The sequence below is a fragment of the Abramis brama genome, assembly GCF_963993115.1.
Source record: "Abramis brama genome assembly, chromosome: 23".
Taxonomy (NCBI): Eukaryota; Metazoa; Chordata; class Actinopteri; order Cypriniformes; family Leuciscidae; genus Abramis; species Abramis brama.
In genome coordinates, this window is record NC_139985.1 from 12,682,493 (window position 1) to 12,708,733 (window position 26,241).

At 37.9% G+C, this 26,241-nt stretch overlaps 2 protein-coding genes across 2 annotated transcripts in view; one reads left to right on the forward strand and one right to left on the reverse strand.

Moving 5' to 3' along the window:
• The window catches only part of nfasca (neurofascin homolog (chicken) a), an 82,944-nt gene extending 73,360 nt beyond the window's left edge, over nt 1-9,584 (reverse strand). Inside the window, exon 1 of the mRNA XM_084100683.1 lies at nt 9,458-9,584. The gene's annotated coding sequence lies outside the window, so the exon portion shown is untranslated. The remainder of the gene's footprint in view (nt 1-9,457) is intronic.
• A 4,299-nt stretch (nt 9,585-13,883) lies between these two features.
• The window catches only part of pik3c2b (phosphatidylinositol-4-phosphate 3-kinase, catalytic subunit type 2 beta), a 44,501-nt gene continuing 32,143 nt past the window's right edge, over nt 13,884-26,241 (forward strand). Inside the window, exons 1-5 of the mRNA XM_084101350.1 lie at nt 13,884-14,188; nt 18,671-19,528; nt 19,677-19,777; nt 19,919-20,079; nt 24,667-24,787. Coding sequence (XP_083957476.1) covers nt 18,758-19,528; nt 19,677-19,777; nt 19,919-20,079; nt 24,667-24,787 — 1,154 coding nt within the window. The 5' untranslated portion in view covers nt 13,884-14,188; nt 18,671-18,757. The remainder of the gene's footprint in view (nt 14,189-18,670; nt 19,529-19,676; nt 19,778-19,918; nt 20,080-24,666; nt 24,788-26,241) is intronic.

The following is a 26,241-nucleotide window of genomic DNA, read 5'->3' on the forward strand; positions in this document are numbered from 1 at the left end:
GGTTGATCAGATGGCATGTTTAAATGTGTATGGCAACAAATCCCTGGTTGATTAAAAATTTAAAGCAAAAATATAAAAACCAAAACAGATTCCCCTAAAACATGGATATATATATATATAATTTCGTTGCTGCTCCATTCTGGTTCTCAATATCTTATAAGACCTGTAGGCCTATGAATTCAAATTTCCTAAAGTGCTGATTCATTTTAAGATAAGATTTCTTATTAATCATAATCTCATTTTGACTCTTTCAAACCCAAATGGCATGTTTATATTAAACAAACTCATAGCAAATACGGGCTCTGCAGATTTATTGAGCCTTTAGAGGCCAATTTAGCAGGAGCTGTTGTCTCAGAGGCTAATATAGCATTTGATACTCCTTTGTGTGGCCTGCGTTCCCTCGCTATTTTGTTAGCGGCAAGAGGTACAGATGGGAGCGTGTGCAATTTGGCTGGTCTTTCCCAAGAAACCCCACAGCATACATCTGGCACAGAAAATCATTCTCTCTCCCATGCATCTGCGCTGTCTGTTCATGTCACGGAGCAGTGAGGTGAGGTGAGATGTGAAATGATTTGTACAAACTGAGCATTTATATCCACGAAACGGTAAAAGCAAATCAGGAAAGTGTCGGGAAATGAATACCTATTTGTTCATTTATAAAACAGGATGCATATTTATTTATTGTCTAGCAGCTCGTCTAGTTTGCTTGTTATTTCAGTACCTGACAGACTACTCGCCGCACACACTTTTTTTTCATCTTCCTTATTTGCTGACATAAAAAAAAATCCTCTCACAATGGGGGAAAACTCCCTTGCTGTGCTTTCTCTGTGCTCCTGTCCATCACGTCACATATTTGGTGCACTCCACAAAACACACTTCGGTACAAATCTGGTGAAACCAGAAAAAACTGTCAGTCAAAGATTGTTTTCTCCTGTATTTATCTTACCAATCATCCCCTCCCCTTTTATGTCAATCTGATCCCCCATTTTTATTTGTCTCTTTCTTGGCCCACTTTTTACTGAACAATGGAGACAATCGCGCGTCCCCTGAGGGCAGAGAAGGGCGAGTTTAAATATCAAAAGCCCACAATGGACATCACGCCAGACTCCAAGGAGCTCCATTCCCTGGCCCCCACTGTCCATCTGCTTATAACGGGAGAAATGAGGGAAGAAAGATAGATAGTGAGAAAGGAGACACAGTGACAGACTTTCGTCTCTCGCTCCTTTCTCGCCTTTTTCTCATTGTTTCAAACAACTCAGTCGTGCTTGTCAAATTATGCCATTTGGGTAATGGGAATATTTGGGGAAAAAATTACTTGAATGATGAATAGATCATGCAACTTATACAATGGAGCATTAACAGATTTCTATTTCAGAATATATACAGTACAAATTTTAGTTAGTAATTCAAATGTTTCTCTTTTTTAAGTATACATGTGAGAAACTTTGTCCTTATAAAATTCTATTATTTTTATAATTTAATTTTATGTTTTGTTACAATTGTCAGTACAGGACTATCTTAAAAGGTCAAACCTGTTACCATGATGTTATATAGTAAGTAAATATTAAGAAAAATTGTAAAAAGTAATTTAATAATAAATTAAAATAATATAATAAAAACAGTATATTAAAATACTGTTAAATAAATGCATATGTATTAACATATAAAGAATAGATGAACCTCGTAGTTTCACAACCTTTAGAACAAGGTTTGCAATGTGAAATTAAACTGTGAAATTGTCAAACCTGTGCATTATTCATGTTCCCTTTTAGTGAAGGTACACAACTGTTCAATATTTTGAGGGAATTATTAATTCTATTCAGCAAGGACACATTAAATTGATCAAAAGTGACAGTAAAGACATCTATTAATGTTTCAAATAAATGTTATTTTGAACTTTCTACTCATCTAAGAATCCTGAAAAAAGGTTTCACAAAAATGGCACAATGCAATTTAACACTTAAACACATTATTTTTCTTTTAGAAAGTTTAAAATCCAACAGAAATCCCCTTATAAAACTGTAAAAGGCAACGGTTTCACAGAATGACACCTCATCCACTGCGCGTCCACCCTACCCCAAACAATATGTGAGGACACAAACAGTCCTCTCTTCTCTCTCTCGAAACCTCCTTCCCCTCAAGCCCCGAGGCTCAGGTTTCCTGACAGGAATGAGTCTTCATTTTTTCACATCATCCTATTCTGTGACTGACTGCATGACACAGATACAGAAAGCCCAATCTCACGGTAATTGCAGGGTGGCAGTACAAGACCGCTGACATAAATGAAGAATCATCCGTAATATCCCCGAGCTATATGTCCCAAGTGACTCAACGTCAGTCTTAACACATCTGAAACCACACTAATAAGAACACAGAAGCCAATTTGAAGCTTCCAGCCAGTTAGGCTAAATGTGGTTTTCCATTCCTAACAACATCAAGTGCTCCTGGAAGTAATAACAAAACCTCACACCTTGACCTCCGATCCCATCGCCATCTAAGATGCTTGTTATTGTCCATACTTCCATTCACACAAGATAACAAGACAAGGCATGTGTCATGTTTTCTTCATTGTTTACGGCGACAGGTGTTTCCACCTGGGCAGGTTTTGTTGGGGAAATTCCAGGGCTTGCTGACTGTCTGTGATCCCAAGGGATATACGGATCTAATGAAGACCCCACTCCCCCCAGCCACTCTTAAACAAGCTGAAATGTGAAAATGTGTCATATCAGATGACTCCATTGCTAATTTGATCAGAGGGTTTATTGATTTTCTAGGCTAACTTAACTGATTGTAATCTGGTAAAGAATGATTCGACCATATGGCTTTGAATTTGGCATGTGAAGTTTTTTTTTTTTTTATCAAACACAATTTAATTCAAATATGGACTAAGATTTCACTCATAACGGCAGCAATCCTGATGAAATATTAGCGTTAAAAGTTATGGGATCTGAGGTTTTGTTGATGACAGCAAAATGCTTTAATGCATTTATATATGCTTTTTAAAAAATACTTAATAACATACTGGCTAAAAGAAAATTACATATCAAACAGAAACACGTGTAGAGGCACCTGACTACCATTAACGGTTTCTTTTTCACAGGTTTATTGTCTAATTAACTAACCTATTGTATTTATTACCAGGCAATCAAGTACAGTACAGCTTTACTTCATTGTATGTGTGTCTTCAACAAAGGTTCACTAATACCTACTACTGCTCTCATGGTCTAGTTAATGGTTAGCTTTTTTTTTAGCTAATGTGCACCATCCAATCTCCAGCATTATTTGACTATAGGAGCTCAAACATCTGTCATTCAATGACTTAAAACAAATCCCAAAAGAGTTCAATGGTTCTGCACTAAAGAGAAGAAGTCTTCTGTTAAAAGATTTCCTCCTTTCAGCCATAAACAATGTAAATCAAACCAGAAGCCACATAAAAGGTATATTGTAGCCCTTTTCAACATCATACTTATTACGTACAATGTAAAACCTGTGTCAACACGTGATTAAAAAGCCTCTCTGATGTCCGTTTTGTTTGATAGCTAAAGAAATCAGTATCCGACTCTATACTGAAAAGATTTATTTTTAATGTTTATCAATGGAAGGCTTCTTTCTTTTTGTATTCATTATACTTCACAAATCTTCTATTCAACAAATCTGTTCTGAACTATACTTAACTCAGCTTAAAGGGTTTGACTGCATTGTGTACTTTTGACTCTTAAGGATTCAAGAATCTGGTTATGGTTTATTGTCCAGCTTTGATATTTGTAATGAATGGAGACTTTGCCGCATTGGTCCAACTACTTTATTTAAAATAAGTCCTAACAACTAATTAAAAAACCACAAAAAAAAACCACATGAAGCTAATTAAAAAATAAACAGGTCAACTGCATCAATCCTGATGTCAACATATGTTACACCTGAAGGGCTGCAATCCTAATAATAATAATAACTACAATTATTACTAGCTAAAGACAAGCACGCACATGTTGTGTTTTCATGTTTTATGAGGACTTTCCATAGACATAATGATTTTTATACTGCACAAACTGTATATTCTATGCCCTTACACTAATCCTATATGCATCATAGAAAACTTTCTGCATTTTCACATTTTCAAAAAACATCACTTAGTATGATTTATAAGCTGTTTTCCTCATGGAGACCAAAAAATGTCCACACAAGGACAAGGATTACGGATATTACCATCTTCGTGGGGACATTTTGACCCATAATGTAAGGGTTTACCAGGCCCCCCACACACACACACTCCATCATTAGTCTCATCACTGTCCTCACTAATTGTCATGGACAATATTTTCTGTATTTCCCATGCTTGACTCATGTGCTTAATCTATTAGTAGCAGTTCCTTTGGGAAAACTCTGACCCTGATGCATACGAATGAACCATTGCTTCAGAAGCCTGTGCAGGTGCAGGGCTGCTGGCTTCACAGAGCCAGTGGGCTCCCTGCGGGTCTAGGGCACCATGTGCGCACCGCTAAAAGTCACAGAGAGAGAGATATAACGCAGACACTGAGAGAAGTAAAAAGCCAGTGGAGGACTGTTACAGATAGTTCCCAAAGTGCCTATAATGCTTTGAAACAAGAAGAATAAGGATGCAAATATACAATGCACTGCAAAAGCTTTGATGTTGTACATCAAAAACACAGTCATACGTCACAGTCACAGAGGTCATTTGAAAAGGCAGAGGTGAGCGCTACTATAGATCAAACAGAACATAAGAGTATGTCTGAGACAACACTTGTGAAGGTGCGGCAAATACAATATGGACAATGTCTTCAATGATTTTGTTGGATATTTACCTACTGAGCCATGATAAAATATTCGGAGTGCATCAGACAGGAAGGGCTTTAATATGGAAACAAGAGTGAGTCATGCAGTGAGATGCATGGGCTACTTCATGTTCTCTATAATGATATTAACTGAGAATTTCTGCTGTAGCATAATGGGACCTCGAACAGACAAACTGATCCCAAAATGATTCACTGTTAACTGTAGCCTGGAGATATGATTCAATGACATGGTAATTAAACAAACAACGTATTGATTTCTAAAGTCACTTTAGCATAAAGTTGAATGATTTCATCTGACAAAGTAATGTAATGTCTTAAATTATCTTAATATTAGGGATCAGAAAATATTGATATGATTGACTGAATTAATTAATCAATATATAAATTCCAAAATCAATGCCTTTAAAGGGATACTCAACTTTTTTTGGAAATAGGCTCATTTTACAACTCCCCCAGAGTTAAACAGTTGAGTTTTACCATTTTCGAATCAATTCAGCCGATCTCCGGGTCTGGCGGTACCACTTTTAGCATAGCTTAGCATAGATCATTGAATCGGACAGGACCATTAGCATCTCTCTCAAAAAAATGACCAAAGAGTTTCAATATTTTTCCGATTTAAAACCTGACTCTTCTGTCGTGTACTAATAATCAAGAAACTTTGCTGCCATACCATGAGTCCAGCAGGCGTAATGATATGACGCAGCGCCTGAAAATAGTCCCCAGCTCGGTAACTTCCAACGTGACCGGGACTAAGTTTGTCTAACCTATTAGACCTATTTTCAGGTGCTGCGTCATATCATTACGCCTGCTGCACTCATGGTACGGCAGCAAAGTTTCTTGATTATTACGCAGGAATGAGAGTATAGTTCCTAGCCATATCAGCCTAGAAAATCACAACTTTTCATTTTCCGTCGGTCTTAGTACACGATGTAACTACAGAAGAGTCAAGTTTTAAATAGGAAAAATATTGAAACTCTTTGGTCATTTTTTTGAGAGAGATGCTAATGGTCCTGTCCGATTCAATGATCTATGCTAAGCTATGCTAAAAGTGGTACCGCCAGACCTGGAGTTCGGCTGAATGGATTCGAAAACGGTAAAACTCAACTGTTTAACTCTGGGGGAGTTGTAAAATGAGCCTATTTCCAAAAAAAAGTGGAGTATCCCTTTAATCAATGAATTAATATCCCTAATTTGTGTAAATGAGTCCAGGTTTAAAGTCACCATTAAATCAAATTCTTATTTTTTCTACAAGATGTTTCAGTGTAAATGATTTATCTATGAATCTATCTATCCCCATCAATAGTTAGCAACGCCCAACTTCCTACAATCCAATCAATTCCCTAAGTACAAAATCAAATGCTGCCCTACATTTTCCAGAACCCATTCCACTCTGATATACGTCACAAATAGGAAAGAAAAGACTATTGCAACTTCCGTTTCATGCTTTAATATACTCTAATGTGCCCAAAGCCTCTTTACTCATTGCTGAAAGTTCTTGTACATCTCTGCAAAAAAAAAAAAAAAAATCAATTTAAATGCAGCTAGTAATCTGTCCTCCTTTTAGGTCAGTCTGAGATCCATAACTATCAACTGCCTTGACTCAGCTGAATCCAGATGAAGAGCACTTTATGGGCTATAACAATCTTCCATTAGCACTCCATCCAAGCGCACAGGCCCTAGAGTCGTCTCCTAAAACATACTGCTCTAAAAAAACAACCAAATGCTTCAGCTGACCCCATTGTTTCGGTCTTTCGCATTTTCTTGTCCTCTCTGAGGAAGAAACAGAGACGGACAGAGATTGAGATTCTTTTCAACCTCTCCTTCCCATCCAGTGTACAACAGTTGAAATCGGTGGTGGGCCAGACTCCACTTCCAGACGCACCTCTCTCACCCCCCTCTGGAGAAAGCTGCTGTTGCGCAGCTAAAAATAGCACCTCTGGAAACAAAACCCTGAGAAGTAAAAGGTGAGCATCCCATTGCAGTGTGGGAAACCTGAGAGTAGGTGAATCTGAGCTGAGGAGGAGAGGAAAGACGGGAATGCTGGAGAAAGAAATGAAATTGCGTACTCTACGTCATCTCTTGACCTTATTTCGATGCAGTCATTAAACATGCATTGCATATTATGCAGCAGGTCACTCAGTCTTTCCAAATAACCTAATTAATCTTTTGTTTATTCATCTTTAATTCATATTTGAAAGCAAAGTTGAGTTATTTACATGCATTTGACCAAAAATTGTGAGCTTCCACCCATTTAAGGTTTCCTTTAAGAGGCAGAAGGCGCTGAGGGAGAATAGCAGGTTTCTCTAATGCTGTTTTAATTGCAGGCTCAGTGGGAGTATCCACAGGGTTTGAGCCACAACTGACATGTTGCCAAGTAAAAGGATTTCTTCAAAATTTGCCATATGGCAGAAAATACCTCTATAGGTGGTGGGAGGACGGGGGGTGTGCAGGTAAAAGCATGTGGTCATTTGTGGATGATCCTCAAAGCTGTTCCTATACAAAAAATAGAATACAGCAACATTTTACAAAAATAGCTTAATAAATCTCAAAATGTGTCATGTTAAATTATGAATATCAGTGGTGGTTGAACTGCATTAGAATCAAAGCTAGCAATATAAATCGAGTAGAATATCAGCATCTAGTGGTGTGCTGAAGTCACTGCAACTTGAGAAATTGTGTTTGATTTCTTTGAGTTGTAAAGAGTGCAAAAATAGCACAGCGATTCATTTTAATATTTACTCTAAAACTTTTATATTGCATGCTGTTATATTACATTTTGCATGCAACTCTGATATCTTTTTTATATTGTACTATATTATGTTACAATTTAAAATGCAGGCTGTACCGTTTGCTCTGAAAAATCTAAGATTTAATCTGACACTGTTCTCATTAAATTACTCTTTAGCCATTCCTAATGAGGATAGACTAACGTTGTCGGGTTGCCAATCGTTATGTTTCACTTCTAAGCTCTATGAAATACCTCCATGAATGATTGCAAAACAATATGGCAAATATTGCTGAATGGGGGATGACATGCACATATCTGGATCATTCAGACCATGGTCCAACTCACTGGGAATATGAGCCCAGGCCAGGTCACATGGCCACAGATATCATCTGATGTGGGCAGCTTTGCATCTTTAATTCATGATGGAAAAAAAATGAGTTTGGTTAGTGGGCTAATTCAGCAGCTCTGAGTTTCCCCATGCTGCAATCAAAGATTAAAAATGGAAACTTTGTCCCTACTGGATTACATATATACAGAGTTGTAGAGTCTAAGTTCAAACAGAATAGTTTACAATCACAGATGCAAGAGGAGTCCTAGATTGATACTCAGTCAGATATATCAGAATACTTGGTACTTTAGATTAGACAGACAGACAGACAGACAACACAGACAGACAGACAAGACAAGATAGATAGATAGATAGATAGATAGATAGATAGATAGATAGATAGATAGAGTAAATAGTTACAGTAAAAAAACAAAACAAAAAAAACATTTCATTAACTTATATGATAACTTAAATACCAACCTATTGAAGTACTAATATCTGTTTTGTACCATTGTAATACATGACAAATACCAAAAACAGGTGGTGATGAGAAAGTCAGATGATAAATAAAAGCTCTTCACAAACTGAGAAGGTAGATGCTAAAATATAAAAAGGTGTGAAGTCTCATTCACACAAATACTAAACTCCATCATAACACACATGACACTAAAGTACTGCAATAAACAATTATTTAACAACATAAGATGTAACATAAAACCCTAATGTACATAAATGATAAGAAAAAACTAGGAAGAAACAGTTATTTCAACAAAAATGCATCAAATGTTAATTAAGTGTCATGCAGCCTGCAGGGAATTTTGGGAATGTCAGTATAGCAAGGAAACTTACTGTTAATATCTAGATAGATAGATAGACAGACAGACAGACAGATGTTCTGACGACATGTATTTAAGGCCTACAACTTTTCATCCTGCCATCAAAGCCAATATAAAATAAAATAAAAACATTTATTAAAAAAAAGTAGCCTATGATGTTTATTGACGATATCAAGATGATTTACAATCTGAACGTTATATGTAGGCCTACTCCAAAACTTATTTTATCCACACAGGCCAAGCTAGCATCCTAAGAGAAAGTAAATTATATTACAATGCTATTTACCAACAAAATTGCCCTTAAGGCTCCCGATGTAATGAAACAGAGCAGCAAATGTTTGTCCTGTTCGCACAATATCCTTGAGCTAAGAAGCGCCCTGGATGGGGCGATGACACTTTCACTCCCTACAGCATCCTTGCCCAACATTCGGCCTCAAAACAACTACATGTAACTTGACAGCCTCAAAACGCCCGAGTTTATTCATCTAAATATGGCTGGTGATGACTTTAAATGAAGCTGCGTTTATATTTATCTACCGATTCGTAAAATATAGCCGGGTACTTCATAACACAGCGGCTGTAACATTTGCGCAGAGCAGCAGAAATAAGACCGCATCACTCAGAGATGCGCAGAGAGGCTGAAGCACGCGGGATGCGCGAGGATTAAACACAAATCCAGTCTGCTTTTATCCTCTGTTGAACAAGGCCAGTTGCTTGTAATTCATTAACCCTGTGATAACATCGCCCTTCTTACCTGTATCGCTGTCGGTTTGGCCACATACGATGTAGTGTTCCTCCCGTACGCACTGTAATGCGGTAAAGGCGGGTAATATCCTCCCTTGCTTCTCTCTGTCTGTGCGACCCTTTCAGCAAGAGCGCGCGCTCACTTCCGACGCTCGCTCCTGAGGGCGCGCCTCCGATTCCAGCCGGACAGGTGTTCCGATCATCTGCACTCGTGCTGCACTACAATAACTTCAGACAGACGAAGAGTTTAATATCACGTGATTAATGCATCTATTAATCATAACAGTTGTAGTGAACTGGCCGCTCTATTTTTATTTCAATATTTTGACAGGATTAATCAAATAGTTTTTAAACTGTTTTCAACATTGATAATAATAATAAGAGATGTTTCAAATCAGCAAACATTTCTGAAGGATCATGTGACACTGAAGTCTGGACAGGCTGCTGAAAATTCAGCTTTGCCATTGTAGCAATAGCCTAAATGACATTTTAAAATGTACTAAATTAGAAAACTGTAATAATATGTCACAATACTGTTTTAGTTTAGTTTTTTTAATCAAATAAATGCAGCTTTCATTGGTGAATATAGAAACTTCTTTCAAAACCATCTCACCAAACCCCAAACGTATAAATGGTATAGTGTAGTTTATTGTTGTTTAATGAAAGAAATAGCCTATATATAGGACATTAGTGCACTGAAAACTTTATCATGATAGGCTGTGACACACTCATTCTTCATCAATGGCCTTCTGTTCCAAACACACAGCTCTTTGACTGAGAACTTTACATCATCCATTACAATATAGTGTCACACTGGCCCAGTTCAACAACACACATGTACACGAACAGAGCCATACAGAATATCCCCTTGAATGCATATCCCCATTTATGAGAATTATAAGCATCAGAAATGTACAAATATAAACAAATAGACAAGACATGATCTGCTTAGGACTTTTGCACAGAGATGATTATAAAAATAAATTTTATATAGTAAAACTGCAATCTCCATGGAGTCAAAATTGACAATCCTTTTTTTATGGAATATTGAAGTAGCCTATTTATAGTAAAATTATTTATTCGTGCACATCATTTTTTTCTTAAATGCATGTGCCTTAGTAATCTTTAATCAAAATAGCTTCCCCTCCCTCTTCTCTTCTCTGATGAGGTGTCTACTGGTGTGAGGGCGGGGCAACCTGTCACTCACATGACATCACAGCAATAGCAAATAACAACAATCCAACGAACGATGGACAAATTCAGGCTCTGCCCTACATTTAGTCTTATTTAAGAAGCCGTTTCACTTGGATATATACGTCATAATAGGGAAGAAAATACTATCACAAGTTCAGTTTCATGCCAAGTTTAAATGTTAAGATACAGCAACATGATGAGGAGATTTCAAAGGCAATGCAATACAACAGTGGACCTTCAAAAAAACATGCAGCTTACAGAACAATATTGTTTAAAGAATATGCACAAAAATGTCTCTGATGAGTTTAAAGTCCAGTGGACAAATATACTGAAAGCTGGTAAATCTAATCTCGTATGCAGCCAGCAGTTTGTTCTCTTCAGCTTGCAAAAGTCAATCCTGCATACTAAACCTTAAAGACAAAGGCCTGCACTGCTATTCTCACATTACATACAGATTTGCCAGGCACTGACAAACTTCACTGTGATGTTCGGAATACAAAGTAAAAGCTCTCAGTACCCTGCCTGTCAATGTTTTAACGTAGTTTATGCCAAGGTCACACAATGTACAGGTCCAACTTCCCTGCAGTTGCTGGTGTGTATGCACTGCACACTTGTGCTCTTGTGCCTCATGCTGCCTCTAGTGGTCTCAAAGAACATTACAGCACGACTAAAATTGTAATGTTTATTTTGCTTAAACCACTTAAATAGTACCATGGTATCATGGTATGGCCTGGTACAATGCCATGTTTTGTGGACACTTACCATGGTATTGGCATATTGCCATTATTCAGTATCACAGGCCTGTATCAAAATTTAATAATATTAGTATCTGAAAGCATTACTGTAGTAGCACACCACCACATCACTTTTGAAAAAATATATCTTTTATTTTCTCTAGTAAACTAACTGAATTACCATTTTCTCTATTATCAATATGTTGATACAGCTGTTTCAGCCATCTAAACATATTTTGTGAACTAGCAATCAGTGTTATCTTAGGATATTGATATAGTATTAGGCTAATAATATTATGAATTACCTTTTATTTTAATGTGTTCAGTTTTTATTTTAAATGTAGTTACAATTTTAGTGCATTTATCATTTTTATTTGTTTTTTAAAAATATTTCTTTTTAGCTTTATTTTTATTCCAGTTAGTTTTAGTAGCCTACTTCGACTTATTTTACTTAAACCTCTTTGATTTCAATTATCAAAAACAATTTCTGATAGTTTTAGTTAACAATAATGACTCGAAAGATGCACTGACATATGAAATGGAAGTTGCGATAGTCTTTTCTTCCCTGTTTGGACATATGATTTTGTTCATCGGGAATTGATTGGATTGTTGCAGTTTGCTATTGCTGAGATCTCATATGAGTGACAGGTTATCTCGCCCTCATGCCACTCGAAGGATCATTGCGTCACCACGGGGCAACGAAGGCTGTCCCAATTTGAAGGCTCCTTCAAATGCGGCCTCCAAATACATCCTTCTTTTCCCATGAAATGAAGGATACAACAAATGGATCCTTCATGGCCGTGCCTTCCTCAGAATTCATTGCACGTCAGTGTTGACAGGATTTTTTTTTTTTTTTAGCCTACACGTTTAAGCGTAAGTATTGGGTTCTACTTACCCAGACAGCAACATAGTGTCGGCCCAGATCCGGCCCACATCTGGTACACTGGGATCCCACACGGCCCAGATGAAGACCGGATCTGGGCCGACACTATTTTGCTGTCTGGGTAGTCAAATATCTAATGTTACAAATATAAACAAAAAACTTTAAAGCACTTAAAATGTTGACATATCTTTCTAAGATGCAATCATATATAGTTTATACTCTTTATTATATACAGAAATGAACCATGGTGAACCTATTTAGACAGTTTGTGAACCCTGTATTGTTTTCAGACAGTTTGAGTTTCAAAAAAGTCTAGTAGAAACGCTCCTGCCACTCTTTAACCGCAGCTGTCAGTGTCACAGTTTCTAGGCAACAAGAACATTCCTTTGTAGGCTAGAACGGCCCATTTAACAACACTAGGGGATGCAGCCTTTGAAATGGGACACAGCCGTTTGCAAAAGGGAGGGGAAGCTATTTTGACTAAAGAATATGAGGGCACATGAATTTTAAAAAAATAATGATGTGCACGGATAAATCTTTTATTATAAATACTGCAATATTCCATTAAAAAAAAGATTTTTCAATTTTGATTTCACGGTGACTTAAGGGTATCAGCAATATCTTGTGTCGACAAAGGGCTCTTACCACAAGATGGCGCCACAGCTTAATTTGAGAAAACGTTACACCATTACATTGCTAAATACGACTTGTCTTTGATGTTTTTATATTTTACAAGAAAGTGCATTTCTGTCTGACCTTATCTATTGTATAGTGTTCACAGAATATGTAATCTAGGCCTCTAGTATTTGTTTCTGTTTCCATATTTTCACGGCTTTGTATGTGGTCAGCGTTTGTCTAGGTCAGGGGTTCTTAACTCTGGCCCTCCTCAAGGTCCACTTTCCTGCAGTGTTTTGCTCCGACTCGAATCAAGCACACCTGAGCAAGCTAATCAAGTTCTTCGGGATTTCTATAAAGTTATAGGCAGGTGAGTTTGATCGAGGTTGGAGTTAAACTCTGCAGGAAAGTGGATCTCAATGGCCAGACTTGAGAACCCCTGATTTGAGGTAGGCTATTTAAGCCAGCACACTCATTTAGGGTTAATATCAAGCACAGGTAGTTTGTTGATCAGCTAGCTAAGGCGTTTTGAATGTTTATTTCTTCGAGTCGTAGTGTTGTCAATCAAAGAGTTGCGTTTGTGCTTGACTTGAAATGTTTCTAGATATGTTTTGGATACAGATTAGGCTATAAGTAATCATCTGTTATTTAGTATTTTACTCTAAATATTTTGGATATAGCCTACCTGCACAAAAAAAAAAAAAAAAATGCATTTAGGGATTAATTTAGTTGCTTTTCCCATTTTGTTTGTTATAGGCCTCATATTTTGCTTCCATATAGCCTAATATACTGTATATGTATGGTTTCATAATGGTTTGCACCATATTGACGTTATGTTTATAGTATATAATAGAAATAGGCCTACTTAATTCTTCATTGAAGTATTGTTACAACCTTTTCGGTTTTAGCAGAAGAACGAAAAAGTTCTTACGTTCTACTGCAGACAGTGCTTGATGTCAGGCATCACTCAGTTCCCGTGTTGTCCACTAGAGTCTGCTATTGTTCCTCTCAGTCTAGATCTCCTGTCTCTACACTCAAGCACTGGGCGATGTGAGCTTCGTATCTGAAATCCTCAGTGCGAAGTCTCCAATCAAACAACCCGGTCGTAGAAACCGAGAGAGCGAGGGAGGAAAGAGCATGCGTCTCATATGGATTAACAGAGACGAGCCCGTGATTTGGCCCTGATCAATACACGATCTTTTGCCACTGGACTCCGGAAACGACCGCCTGATCACGATCTATCAAAGAACAACGATTGAGCCTGATAATAAACGAGGACGACTATGACACAGGCGCTCAAGAGGCCAAGCACACGGTATGTGATGTGCTCTTTCCTTCACTATCACGGAGAGCGCTGTTACAAACGCTTCTTATTTATATACGACCAGCTGTTTTTGCGCAGTGGCTGTAAATTTTCCTAAATTTTTTGTTGGTATGAGCTTCTCCCGACCTGAGAACGAAACACTCTGGCGCTGCTTTAAATGTAAAATTAGAGAGGCGTGTGACCGCCGCGTTTTTACTCCTATTATCGCTGGTTTCTGTTTTAAAAATGACTATCAACTTGACAAGTTTTGGTCTCTGAGCCTCAAATAGATCTATATTTGAAATGGACGTTTATTTAGTAGGACGCTCTGAGCCATTAATATATATGTGTGTAAACGTGTATCAAAACAGAGGGAACGTTGTGTAGTTGGGTAAGATTACTATTGTATTGTTTGTTTTATATTTTAAGGAAATCTTTTAATATTGATTTAATTTATAAACTATTAGACGAGGGTGCTGTGAACAGAAAAGAGCATGATGGTGTCTGTTGTTTTTAATTTATTTATTTTATAAATGCGTTCAGTGATATTGCATGATTTCTTTTAAATATATATTTTTTTAAACTAGAATATCTCCTGACTCCATATGACATTTAAGTTATCGTTAAAGTGTCATTAAAAAAAGATAAAATATATATAAAGTCACAAGGTAGGCTAATTTAAAATCTAAAACAATTATTTTACAAAAAAAATGCATGCATTCTAAATAAAAAAAAAAATAAAATAAAAAAATAGTCAATGCATTAGAATTGTTTTAACATTTATATTTATAAGTAATGCACAGGTTATCATTCAATAACTATTATTTATAAAGTTAGGAAAAATAAGAACTCAAATCTCCCAAAAGGGACTGTGTGTTTGCAATCATAAAACAAATGCTGACTATTTTTTTTTTATTTTTTTTTTATAATGCTTACAGTCAGCTTCACAAGCTTTATGATGTATCTGCTCAGGCTTTCATTTATTCAAGTCTTAACTGCATTTTACAGCAAACAATTTGCATTAATTATAGTGATTCACGCACAATGTTCACAAGGAGGTTTATGCAACTCTGCACACAGGAAAGGTGTTTACACTGCCTTTCAGTGTTTAGAAGCATAAAAGCACATGTATATGATGACACTGTAACCACGGTTTGGGTTTAGTCTGCAAACCTGATTCAAGATCCCGCATGTTTCTGAATCACCATGGCACGTTGGCCGAACAATAATTGCATTGATGTTTTGTAGTGCTTTGTGGCTAAGAGAGCAATGTTATTCATCTTTGATTAAGACCTTATGTTTTCTTCCAGGTTTATATCCTCTGCTTGATCACTGTCTGCATTCTTGGAACATGGAAATCTGAAATTGGTCTCGGGCATTAACCTGTTTCAAGTCTATCAGTGTTCAAAATATCACGTGTTGAATCTCTGAAACCACCCGTGCACCTAAGACCTGTCAGACGGGGGGTAAAATAAAAAGGCAACAATTAATATTTGATCAGCTCAAAAATCTGTAGAACTGTGACGTCTGAACTAAAGATGTTCTTGGCCAGGCTTCGCCTACGCAACAGGTTACACGTGCCATGCGTTTGGTTGAGTCACCTTCCTGTGGGATTTGCGGTTTGTGAGTTTGGCCTTTTTATCAACACTGTTTCTATTTTTCTAAATTGTGAGTCTGGTGTAACAGTTAGTTTTACTTTATTTGAAGTTTGTTTTGTATTTGCCAAACGCCAATGCTTATTTTCTTCTGACTTCTATGGGGAAGCTCGTCACCATCTGCCTGTCAGATCAGAGTAGAGTCGGCTAGCATAGAGGTCTTTGAACCAATATTAGGGTGGGAACGCCACAGGAAGAGAGGCGTATTGATGATAGAAGGCCTCAGCATACGGCGCACAAGCCCTGATCAGCTGGAACTGCCATAAGCGAACACCCTAGGCATGAAGGGAGCCGTGTGATATTTGTTGATGGGTGGGTGTGTTGGGGGAGGGGTGTATATGGGGGGGACAGCGATGACAGCGGTCTCTTTGTCTTTGGTTCTCCGAGCCGTGTGAACGTGTCTGAGTTGGCCCTGCCTCACGTGACGTGGCTGCCCTCACTCCTCCCTGTCCTTTGTTCGACCAATCTGGGAGCCACCCCTGATTGAATGGGATTATATCCCAGCAGGGGATTGATTCCGGGGGCCTGTATCTGGCTGGCCTGGGGTCCCTGTGGAACAATGCAGATCCACCCTCCTTGCCACCCCTCCTGTCTTGGCTGCACCCCTCCGGCCAAAGCTCAGTCATGAGACTGCATAGGAAGCCCACGGGAGGCCGGAGCTTCTGGGAATGAGGCAGAGCCCCATAAAGGCCGTCTAGAAGGAGATGTTAGTTATATTTGTGCAGTCCATCTGTTGGTGCCTGAGAATGCTGTTTACAAACACATCTGGTATTTCGGAAGTGTTTTTGCACAAGTGTGTATGTGCTTATCTGACAGTGTCCTAACAAAATGTGTTTTCCATGTTAATCTGAAGGTTTGTCCTGGCCCTTTGTATTTCTGCGGCATCAAGTGGCGTCAAGCAGAAATTTCACTTTCACTGTGGACAGAACTTGTCACATCACACCTTGTTTTAAATGGGTGTAATGAGCTGAATCCTCTCTGTTTACCATGATCTCCATATGTACACGTTTAGTTCAGCAGAAATTAACTGGATAGATGATTTGCTGATGGAAGGCCTAAAACGCGTCACAGTCATACATCTGCTTCGTTCTCTGTTGATCTGGAAAATCATTTTGTTTGTTTTCCCTTATTCATTCAAATGATCGCCCACAGAGATGACTGGAGGCACACGGTTTTGAAATTTTTTTTTTTTTTTTTTTTTTTTTTTTTTTTGGGATGCATAATGTGGAGCAATGGAAGGGTCCAGGAATGTCTGTCAAACAGATGCCTTTCTGCTTCCTCTTCAGTCTTTTGTTCTGGTGCCACTCTTCTGGTGTAGGGTGTGAGAATTTCCTACAGTTGTGTTTGTGGGCGGAGAAACAGACCCCCTGCCACTTGTCACGTTATGAAGGAAACAAAAGGTCACAAATGGTTATGCACTTAAAGGGATAGTTCACCTAAAAATGAAAATTCTGTCTTCATTTCCTCACTTTCAGGGGGGAGCCTTTTTTGTCTCTGCAATGAAAGTTAAAGTGGTCCAATGGTGTTTTGGACTTTGACTATAATATGGACCACAACCGTGCGGAAATTCTTCAAATTATCTTTCGTGTTCTTCCAAAGAAAGTCATACAGGTTTGGATTGACATTTGGGTGCATAAATGACAAGTTTCATTTTTGTGGGAACTATCATTTAAGGCATTTTAGTTGAGCCATAACCCATATCATTTTACACAGAGTGGTATACTTTTGACCACTTTGGGGTTTAGGATCATTCTACAATTTATTTGTTGTAAGTATCATCCTTTTGGAAAAAGTCGTTTGACCTTAGAGTTTCCCAGCTGAACCCATTTACCATTGTGCAGGACTAGATGACCATTAAACCCAATGGTTCTGCGTTTCTATGGGGCGGCAGCTGTGTCACGCTACATGCTGTAAGGCTGATTGAACGCTAAATCCATTTTAGAGGCACTCAGCAGGTCTTCAGGTCGATTTAAATTCAAAGCTTCGCATCTGTCCAGCTGTGACTCCACAGGAACGGGCCTCTTAATGGCACATCAGTCTCTGTGCAGGAGAGAGAACAGCTTCCCCCAGTTTGAGGAACTGTTGTGCTGCAGCAGAACTTGCACTGATGACTGTGCTGAAAGAGAGATCCGCTTGGCTCGTTTTTTTTGCTGAGCAAGCAAAGGCAATAAGAGCCAGATGATCAGAGCCAAAGACAAAGTCAGAGTCACACATGTGGACTTCTCTAAACATCTCACATCTGTGACTGAACATGTGGCACTTTGATCCATATGTGGTTCAAGAGGTTCATTTGTTAAATGGTTCTGTCTTTATGTAATTTATGTAGATCTATACCATATTCGCCGATATTAAAGATTTTTAAATATCCAGTATTGACTGAAACTATGTAATCTCAAAATGAATATCCATTTTTCATACGGTGCATTATAATGTTGTGATGTTTAAATTCACTTGTAGCATTTAAAATGATTGAATTGTTTTTTGATTAATTTTGACAATGGTGTAGAATTAGATTTAATTTTTATATTGGTGCATCCCTAAATGATCTCAAATCGTTCTTGTGGTTGAAGTTTGCTGTAGTTATTGGTTTTTCTCTAGTTCAGCGATACGTTTTTCTGTTTGGCTGACATTTGTATGATATTTATGGTTATATACCCAGCCATTTTATAATCATTGATTTGAGTCTACAGGATGTTTAAGTTGCTAGCCTTTTATCTGACGAGTGTCAACATCTCTACGTGGAAGGTTGATGACAAATTTTTATACTGGCTCCAGAATATTTACGAGTGGCAAATATCAATAGCATGCTTCTTATTCTTTCATTCTTATCTCCTAACAGGGCCTAATGAACTGGTTGTGCAACTCGTAGTGCCGTCAAGCTCCTTTCTGCGTTCCTTGTGTGCACTGCAGCACCCCCTACAGGAACATGTCTGCAGCGCAGACTCAGAATGACCAGGAACAGCGTTGGGGTTGTCTGGAATCTCTTGGCCTCAGCCAAAAGGAGCTGGTCTTAGCAGAGGCCCTGCAGATGGAGTATGACGCCCTCGCCCGCCACCGACAGGACAAGGGCCCAGCAAATACCCTACCCCCTGACACCAGCAAGTCATCACCCTCGAGGAGCGAGCCCACCCTGCCTAGACGTGTTCCCAGTCCCCCTTGGAATAATTTGCAGCAAGGTGTGTCCGGATCTGACCCCATGCTCAACCACGTTCAACCCGGAGTGTCGAACCTATCACGTTCCAGCGGTGAGTCTCACGGATTCAGTAAGGAGCCTCCGCCTCGTTACATCCTGGACGAATGGGAAAGTGACTTTGAAGGAACATCGCAATTGCTGTCAAAAGGGCTTCCATCCCTAGATGAGCCTCCGCCACCGGTACCGCCCAGGAATCCTCTCCCCCAGAACGATCCGTTTATTGTCCATCGAAGCTCAGCCCCACGGGATGTCAACTTGTTCACTCCTGAGGTGGACCAGCCCAAGCTTTCCTCCGGAGACGCTCTGAACTATGACAACCTCAATGACTCCCTGAGCAAGCTAAATGGGGATTGGCTGTCACCTAATAGAAGCAGGAGACTAAACGGGGACAAATCGGGGAAGGCAGTAGCTCGCAGTAACACCCTTCCTCCACAAGTTCCACCCCGCACCTATCTTCCGGGACAGAAGAGCACTAGAAGCCAGCGCAGAGTGTCAGTTGATCCGGTGAGCATTCATAGAATCTCTTTCATGCTTTTTTATTTTATTTTATTTTTTACTTTGTTATTTTGAAATTCTATGAAATATTGATCATAATTTTTTTACTGTCAGATAAAATATTTATTTAAAAAACAACAACTTTAAATCCTTTTAGGTATCTCTGGGCTCCAGACCAAATGGCTTTGGTTACGAGCTCTTTCAGGTGTCTGAAGAGAGGGATGAAGAAGTGGCGGCCTTCTGTCATGTACTTGACTTGTGAGTTGCTATGTTGTGTATTTGTCTTTTTCGTAACTACTTTTTAAAATTAATTTTTATTTTAAAAATGCTGTTTATATACAATCATTTTGTTTAGAATATTAATTAAAATGTATGTACATCCTTTACTCTTTTCATCAGGCTACGATTGGCATACCCGTGCAACGACTACTCAAAAAATGCGGGCTTTGTTTGGAGCCCATGCGTGGCTCAAGATGAACTGCAACAGGGCCTAGGGGTCAGCATAAAGGTCACAGTTTACAGTTACCACTTCAGAGAACCGCACACTTTCTCTTGTGATGGTAAGAACTTGAGTGTATTCACTTTGTACACATTGCAACTAAATTTGGTTGTCAGTTCACCTTTTAGTGCTTAATCCTGTTCTGTTCACACAGTTCAGTCATTTACGGGAGTGACAACTGCACTCTACAATCACATTAACTCCCGAAAAATGCAGGTAGTGACAACTGCATTTACAAAAATTCTATGCAGTGTGTGTGTGTATGGAATCGAACTGAACAACTAGTTGTATCATATTCCAATCATAATCAAATACACAACGCCTCCTTTAGCTGTGCTTTAGTTAAAATGGCTGAACATAATGAGTCTTGTCACTAATATTTCTTTGGTCAGGAAAGTGGATGCCAAACACGTGAGATTCCAGAACATTGTGATTGACTTCGTGGTAACCATAGCAGTTTCAGGAGTGTTTGGGAGTTGGGTTTCATACACTCTGAACAATAATTTGAGGGAACTTAGTCCTGCATTTAAATGCGGTTGTTGTCACTCCTGAAACTTTATAGTGTGTACTTGGCCTCATTTATATTCTAGCAATACAGATCATAATTTTAAATATTCTGCATCTACTCTGAGCTTGGTTAATATTGTAAAGCTGTATTTTCTCTTCCACATCCTGATACTTTTGAACAGGGCCACAGGATCTCATTGGAAAGACTGCTCTAAACTCGGAATTCTCTTAATGGCATACACTGAATGGGTGTTCTGCCAGCCATCTGTTTTGTGTACTCAATTAAAAGAGGCAGCTTTTCATTCCCCCGCCTTGGAGACACACACACACACACACACAGACACAGACACAGACACACACACAGACAAACAAATATGGCCTCATGTGGCGAGATTAGAGACGGGCCTGAGAAATATGAAGTGAACGAATTCGCTGCACTTGTTTATCTTGCATGATTTGCTTCACAGATGCCATTTATCATGGCTGCCTGCCAGTATGTGATGAATTCTGTCTGTGGTGCTATTTTCACATGGGTCTTTTGTGTCGTAAGCAGCTGTGATATCTGCTAAATGTTACTGAAAATGATGCAGGTCAACTCAAAGTGGTTCATAGGGCATGGAAATGTTTTCTTGGGTCTGTAAAGCATAGCTTGAGGGCTGGGTAGTGATATTTACTTTATTGTCGTCATACCATGTACAACAAAATTAGGACATGCTTCCCTTGGTGCTTGAAAAAAAAAAATGCACACAACATAAACATGAATACAAAATAATGTAGAACAGTATTTTATATGTTGTTGTTAAATTATGTAATTAAAAGAATTAATACAAATTTAATATTAAAATAAAACATAGTGGATCACAAAATAAATCTAAATCACTTTAACAAGTGTACCACTTTATTTTGATGGTCCACTTTAGATGTTCTACTACTAACTATAAGTAACCTTGCAACTGTCAACTAATTCTTTGAGTATTAGTAGACTGTCAAAATAAAGTGTCTGCTTAACTACAGTGCTATGCATAAGTTTAGACACCCATGCTAAAGTTGACTAAAAAGAGGAATAAAAAAATCATCTTTTGGAAATTGAACTTAATGCCTTAATTAAATTTTTTTGGAAAAATCCAACCTTTAAGGACACCAATTTTCTTTGTGAATGAATAATGTGTTGTAAATAAATAAACGTTCTTCCTTAAAATACAGGGTGCATAAGTCTGGACACCCCTATGTTAAATTCCCATAGAGGCAGGCAGATTTTTATTTTTAAAGGCCAGTTACTTCATGGATCCAGGATACTATGCGTCCTGATAAAGTTCCCTTGGCCTTTAAAATAGCCCCCCTTTAAAATGGCCCCTTGGAATTAAAATAGCCCCACATCATCACATAGCCTTCACCATACCTAGAGATTGGCATGGTTTTATTTCAGTTAGCCTAATAGCTGGTTTGATTTGCATTGAGAGATGATCTTATGGAAAGTACTCCATGCCAAACTCTAGGTATGGTGAAGGCTATGTGATGATGTGGGGCTATTTTAATTCCAAAGGCCAAGGGAACTTTATCAGGATGCATAGTATCCTGGATCCATGAAGTAACTGGCCTTTGAAAATAAAAATCTGCCTGCCTCTATGGGAATTTAACATAGGGGTGTCCAGACTTATGCACCCTGTAATTTAAGGAAGAACGTTTATTTATTTACGATACATTATTCATTCACAAAGAAAATTGGTGTCCTTAAAGGTTGGATTTTTCCTATTTTGTTTTTTAAGGCATTAAGTTCAATTTCCAAAAGATGATTTTTTTTTTTTTTATTCCTCTTTTTAGTCAACTTTAGCATGGGGGTCTAAACTTACGCATAGCACTGTATCTGCTAACAATGTACAGACTGACTACAAGTAACTTTACGACTACATTTTGATTTATTTTACTAACACAAACCCTAACAACTCAGTCTAATAACTGAGTTAGTTGACATGTAGTTGCAAAGTTACTTATAGTGAAGTGACGTGTAGCCAAGTATGGTGTCCCATGCTTGGAATTTGTGCTCTGCATTTCACCCTTCCAAGTGCACACACACAGCAGTGAGTATTGAGCACATACACGCAGTGAACAACACATGAGAGTAGAAGAGAGTGCTGTTCACTTACTCCCCCCACCTACACTTCCTGCCTGTACTGAGACCTGAGTGAATGTCTAAAGTGGACCATTGGAAAATAGTCATTGGGTTTGAATAATGAATGATCTTCCCTTTGATTTGACAAGATTCTCATATTCATGGAAAATCTGGAAAATTAAAAAGTTTCTAAGCCTGACCTTCCAAAAGTCATGATATAAAATATCAAAATTCAGAAGTTTAATATAAAAATGATTATAGTGAATATAAAGGTATAGTCTTGTCCTCAAACTCACGCCATTGGTCAATTCATGAGTCAGCGTTGCTATGTCAAAGTGCTCAAACAAACGGTAATGTTAAAAAAAACAAAACAGAATGGCAATGTTTACACTTTTGGGTGGAAATCAACTGACAAAAAGGTTTACATGTCTCAGCATAGTAAACTGGAATGAAGTATTTTAACATAAAAAGAATTACATCACCAGTAACAATAAGAAATGTGGAAATTGTGCCTTGCAGAACAAATGTGGGTTACAAGTCTTGTTTCTGTCTTTCTATGTGCGCTACTTGCACTCTGTGGTCTCTAATTGGAATGTGTAAATGGGTCCATTTACATTAAAAAAATATATTAAAAGCGTAGCCTCAAGACTCGTGTTCAAACAGAAGTGCCCAATTCATTATTGAGAAAGTACGGAGGAAAATGAGGTGTGTGAGGGAGAATGAGACAGGGGCGTTTCTCCAAAATGTGCTCCCACTGACCGCAGTGCAGTACATCTGCCCAGTTAGGGTGTAATTTGTGGGAAGGGTGGATTAACCTTTTTCTGGTTCATCCCTACCTCTGCTCTTATTTTCCGTTCTTCCACATCCTCCCATTGAAGTGATGAACATTGCTATGAACCAAGGGAAAATTCCCATCGTCTTTGTCTGTTGTCCACTGAATGTATTCGGATCAGTAGGTGCTAATTTACTGTATCGGGAGCGTCTGGCCGCATGTCCATTTCCAGGAAGGGATGCACAGACTTGTCACTAATTGATGACCTCTTATTGATCTCGCTACAAGACAAACCAATACCTTTTGAGGCATGCTGGGCAATTATTCTGTTTCTTTGTGTGCTCACTGCCTTTTGTTAGCTAGCATTTGTTTTGGGGAAGTTACTTTGAAACTAGTTTCTCAAGCTTCAAGCTATTCATGATTTAAAGTTGTTAAACTCTTTTTACATGGTTAACTTGACTTCGTCAGAAACTATGCAAGTTATTAGCTAAATTCATTGAAGCTTTTTAAAGCGTTAGTGCGCAAAAACAATGACTATCAGTGTGACCGACAGTATTATATTTGAAAAGATTAACTTGCAACCAATTACAGCTAATAAAACTATAAAACCATACAAAAATGGGGAGTAAAAGACATTTGTTTTGTTTTTTGTTTTTTTTATCAAATGGAAAGTTTAAAAGAACAGCATTTATTTGAAATCAATCTTTTGTATCATTGTTTTCACTAAAATATTACGCAGCACAGCTGTTTTAACATTAATAAGAAATGTTTCTTGAGCATATTAGATGTGACTGAAGACTGGAGTAATGACTGCTAAAAATTACATTTCAAAATATATTAAAATAGAACATTTTATTTAAATTGTAATATTTCACAATATACCTGTTTTATGTATCTGTGAATGTACTGTATTTTTGATCAAATAAATTCAACCTTGGTAAGCTTAAAAGACTTTAAAACATTAAGAAAATCTGTCCCTAAACTTTTTGAAAAGTAGTGTATTATTATTATTATTATTATTATTATTATTATTTATTATTATTATTATTATATATATATATATATATAATATATATTTTTTTTTTTTTTTTTTTTTTTATGGTTTTATTACCTCTACTTGTTGTAAAAAGTCGCATGTTACAGGAAAAGCTACACTATGCTACTAAACATTTTAGTTACGCATTTACACTGTTGGATAGTTATTTTTCATCATGCAAGTAAAGTTAAGTAATGTCAGTATTTTTCTTCTCTTCTCAAAGGATCTTCAACCATAGACCTGCTGATCTATCAGACCCTCTGCTATTCCCATGATGACCTGGATATGATTGATGTGGACGACTACCTGCTGAAAATCTGTGGCCAGGCGGAGTTCCTCAGAAAGTAAGAACTAAGGGTTCACCAAAAAGTGACTTGACCTCCCTTCTTGATGCTTTGTTTGCTTGCTTTCTAAATGCATAGAACTTCCATAGACATAAATCAAAAGTTACATAGTTTACCCTTCATCTTTAGCTTGCCAAATGACCCTACATAAAAAGGGCAATTAGCAGCCTTGGGATGAAAGTTTACTCAATATTAAATTCTACTCACTCTGAGCATTTTAATTACGATCCAAACACATTCTCCCACAATCTGTATTAGAGATACACTGGTCGACCGACCATAAATCAGAACCGGATTTTTTTTTTTTGGCTGATCTTTATTCCGAACTTGCGCACAGACTGCATTGCAATCATTTCCTAAAATGTAATTTGTCGAAATATTATAAAGTTTGAAAACAGGATGTTAACACAGGCCAGAGACGACTTAAGATGTAAGCAAAGAGAACGCCGAGCAAATACTGAACCAGGCACAGCAAGTTCATTGTTTGCAATGCTTGAAATATAGGAAGAAAAATATAAATATTGAATTGGGGGTGAGGGTTTATCTGAATGTATCTGAAGAGAACTGACTGTCTTCAGAAAAGTTTTCATGACATTTTCTTTTCCTCTTACCTCCAAAGAAACCGCTGCGGTTTCATAAGCGCCACCTACTGTCAGAGTGAATTTATTTTCTTTCAGTCCATTTTGTTTTGTGGGTGTCTATGTAGCATAATGTCACAAATCTAAAGTCAGACCACTCTGTTTTACTTTAAATCTTGAAATTTTACTATCCAATTCACTACATGTGTGTAGCAACTTTGTTTGGATTGATTTCAAATTTAGTGGTTGCCTCTAAATTTAAATGGCTACAGATATTTTTAAGGCCAGTTTGTCTGTTATAGAGCATAAAGTTTGCAAAAAAAAAAGTTTGCTTAATATCATAATCAGTCAATTTGCTTGTAACAATTGGAATCTGTCATGCTAAATCGTGATTGGTGCATTACTAGTCTTTATGATGTTCATTGTCTGGCAATAATTCATATTCCAGGCTTGTAAATACTGTTGACAACAGGATTTTTTTTTTTTTTTTTTTTTGGACATCTGCATTTTTCTTCCAGGGGATTCATGTCCACCTCACATTGGGGAGAAAATCCAATCACACACTCATGTTGAGTGTTAGCATTACGGCCAAAAACAGTCCCCCTGCTGCTTGTCAGTTTGCAGTATGTTGCTAAAACATTCCCGTCTAATAGCATAATGAACTACATGTTACAAGCATTTCTGGTTTAAGTACATTTTAGTTGTGGGTGGAAATGGGGTGATTCCAAAAAAAACGAGCTGAACCGAAGATCTGCGGTTTGTGGTCTGAAAAGTTCCTCATCACATAAATGGCCCTTCAATTGTGGTTTCACAAAAACTAGCTGTGCTTATGTCTGTGGACTGCTATAACCACATTTGGTTTCCCCATGACACGAC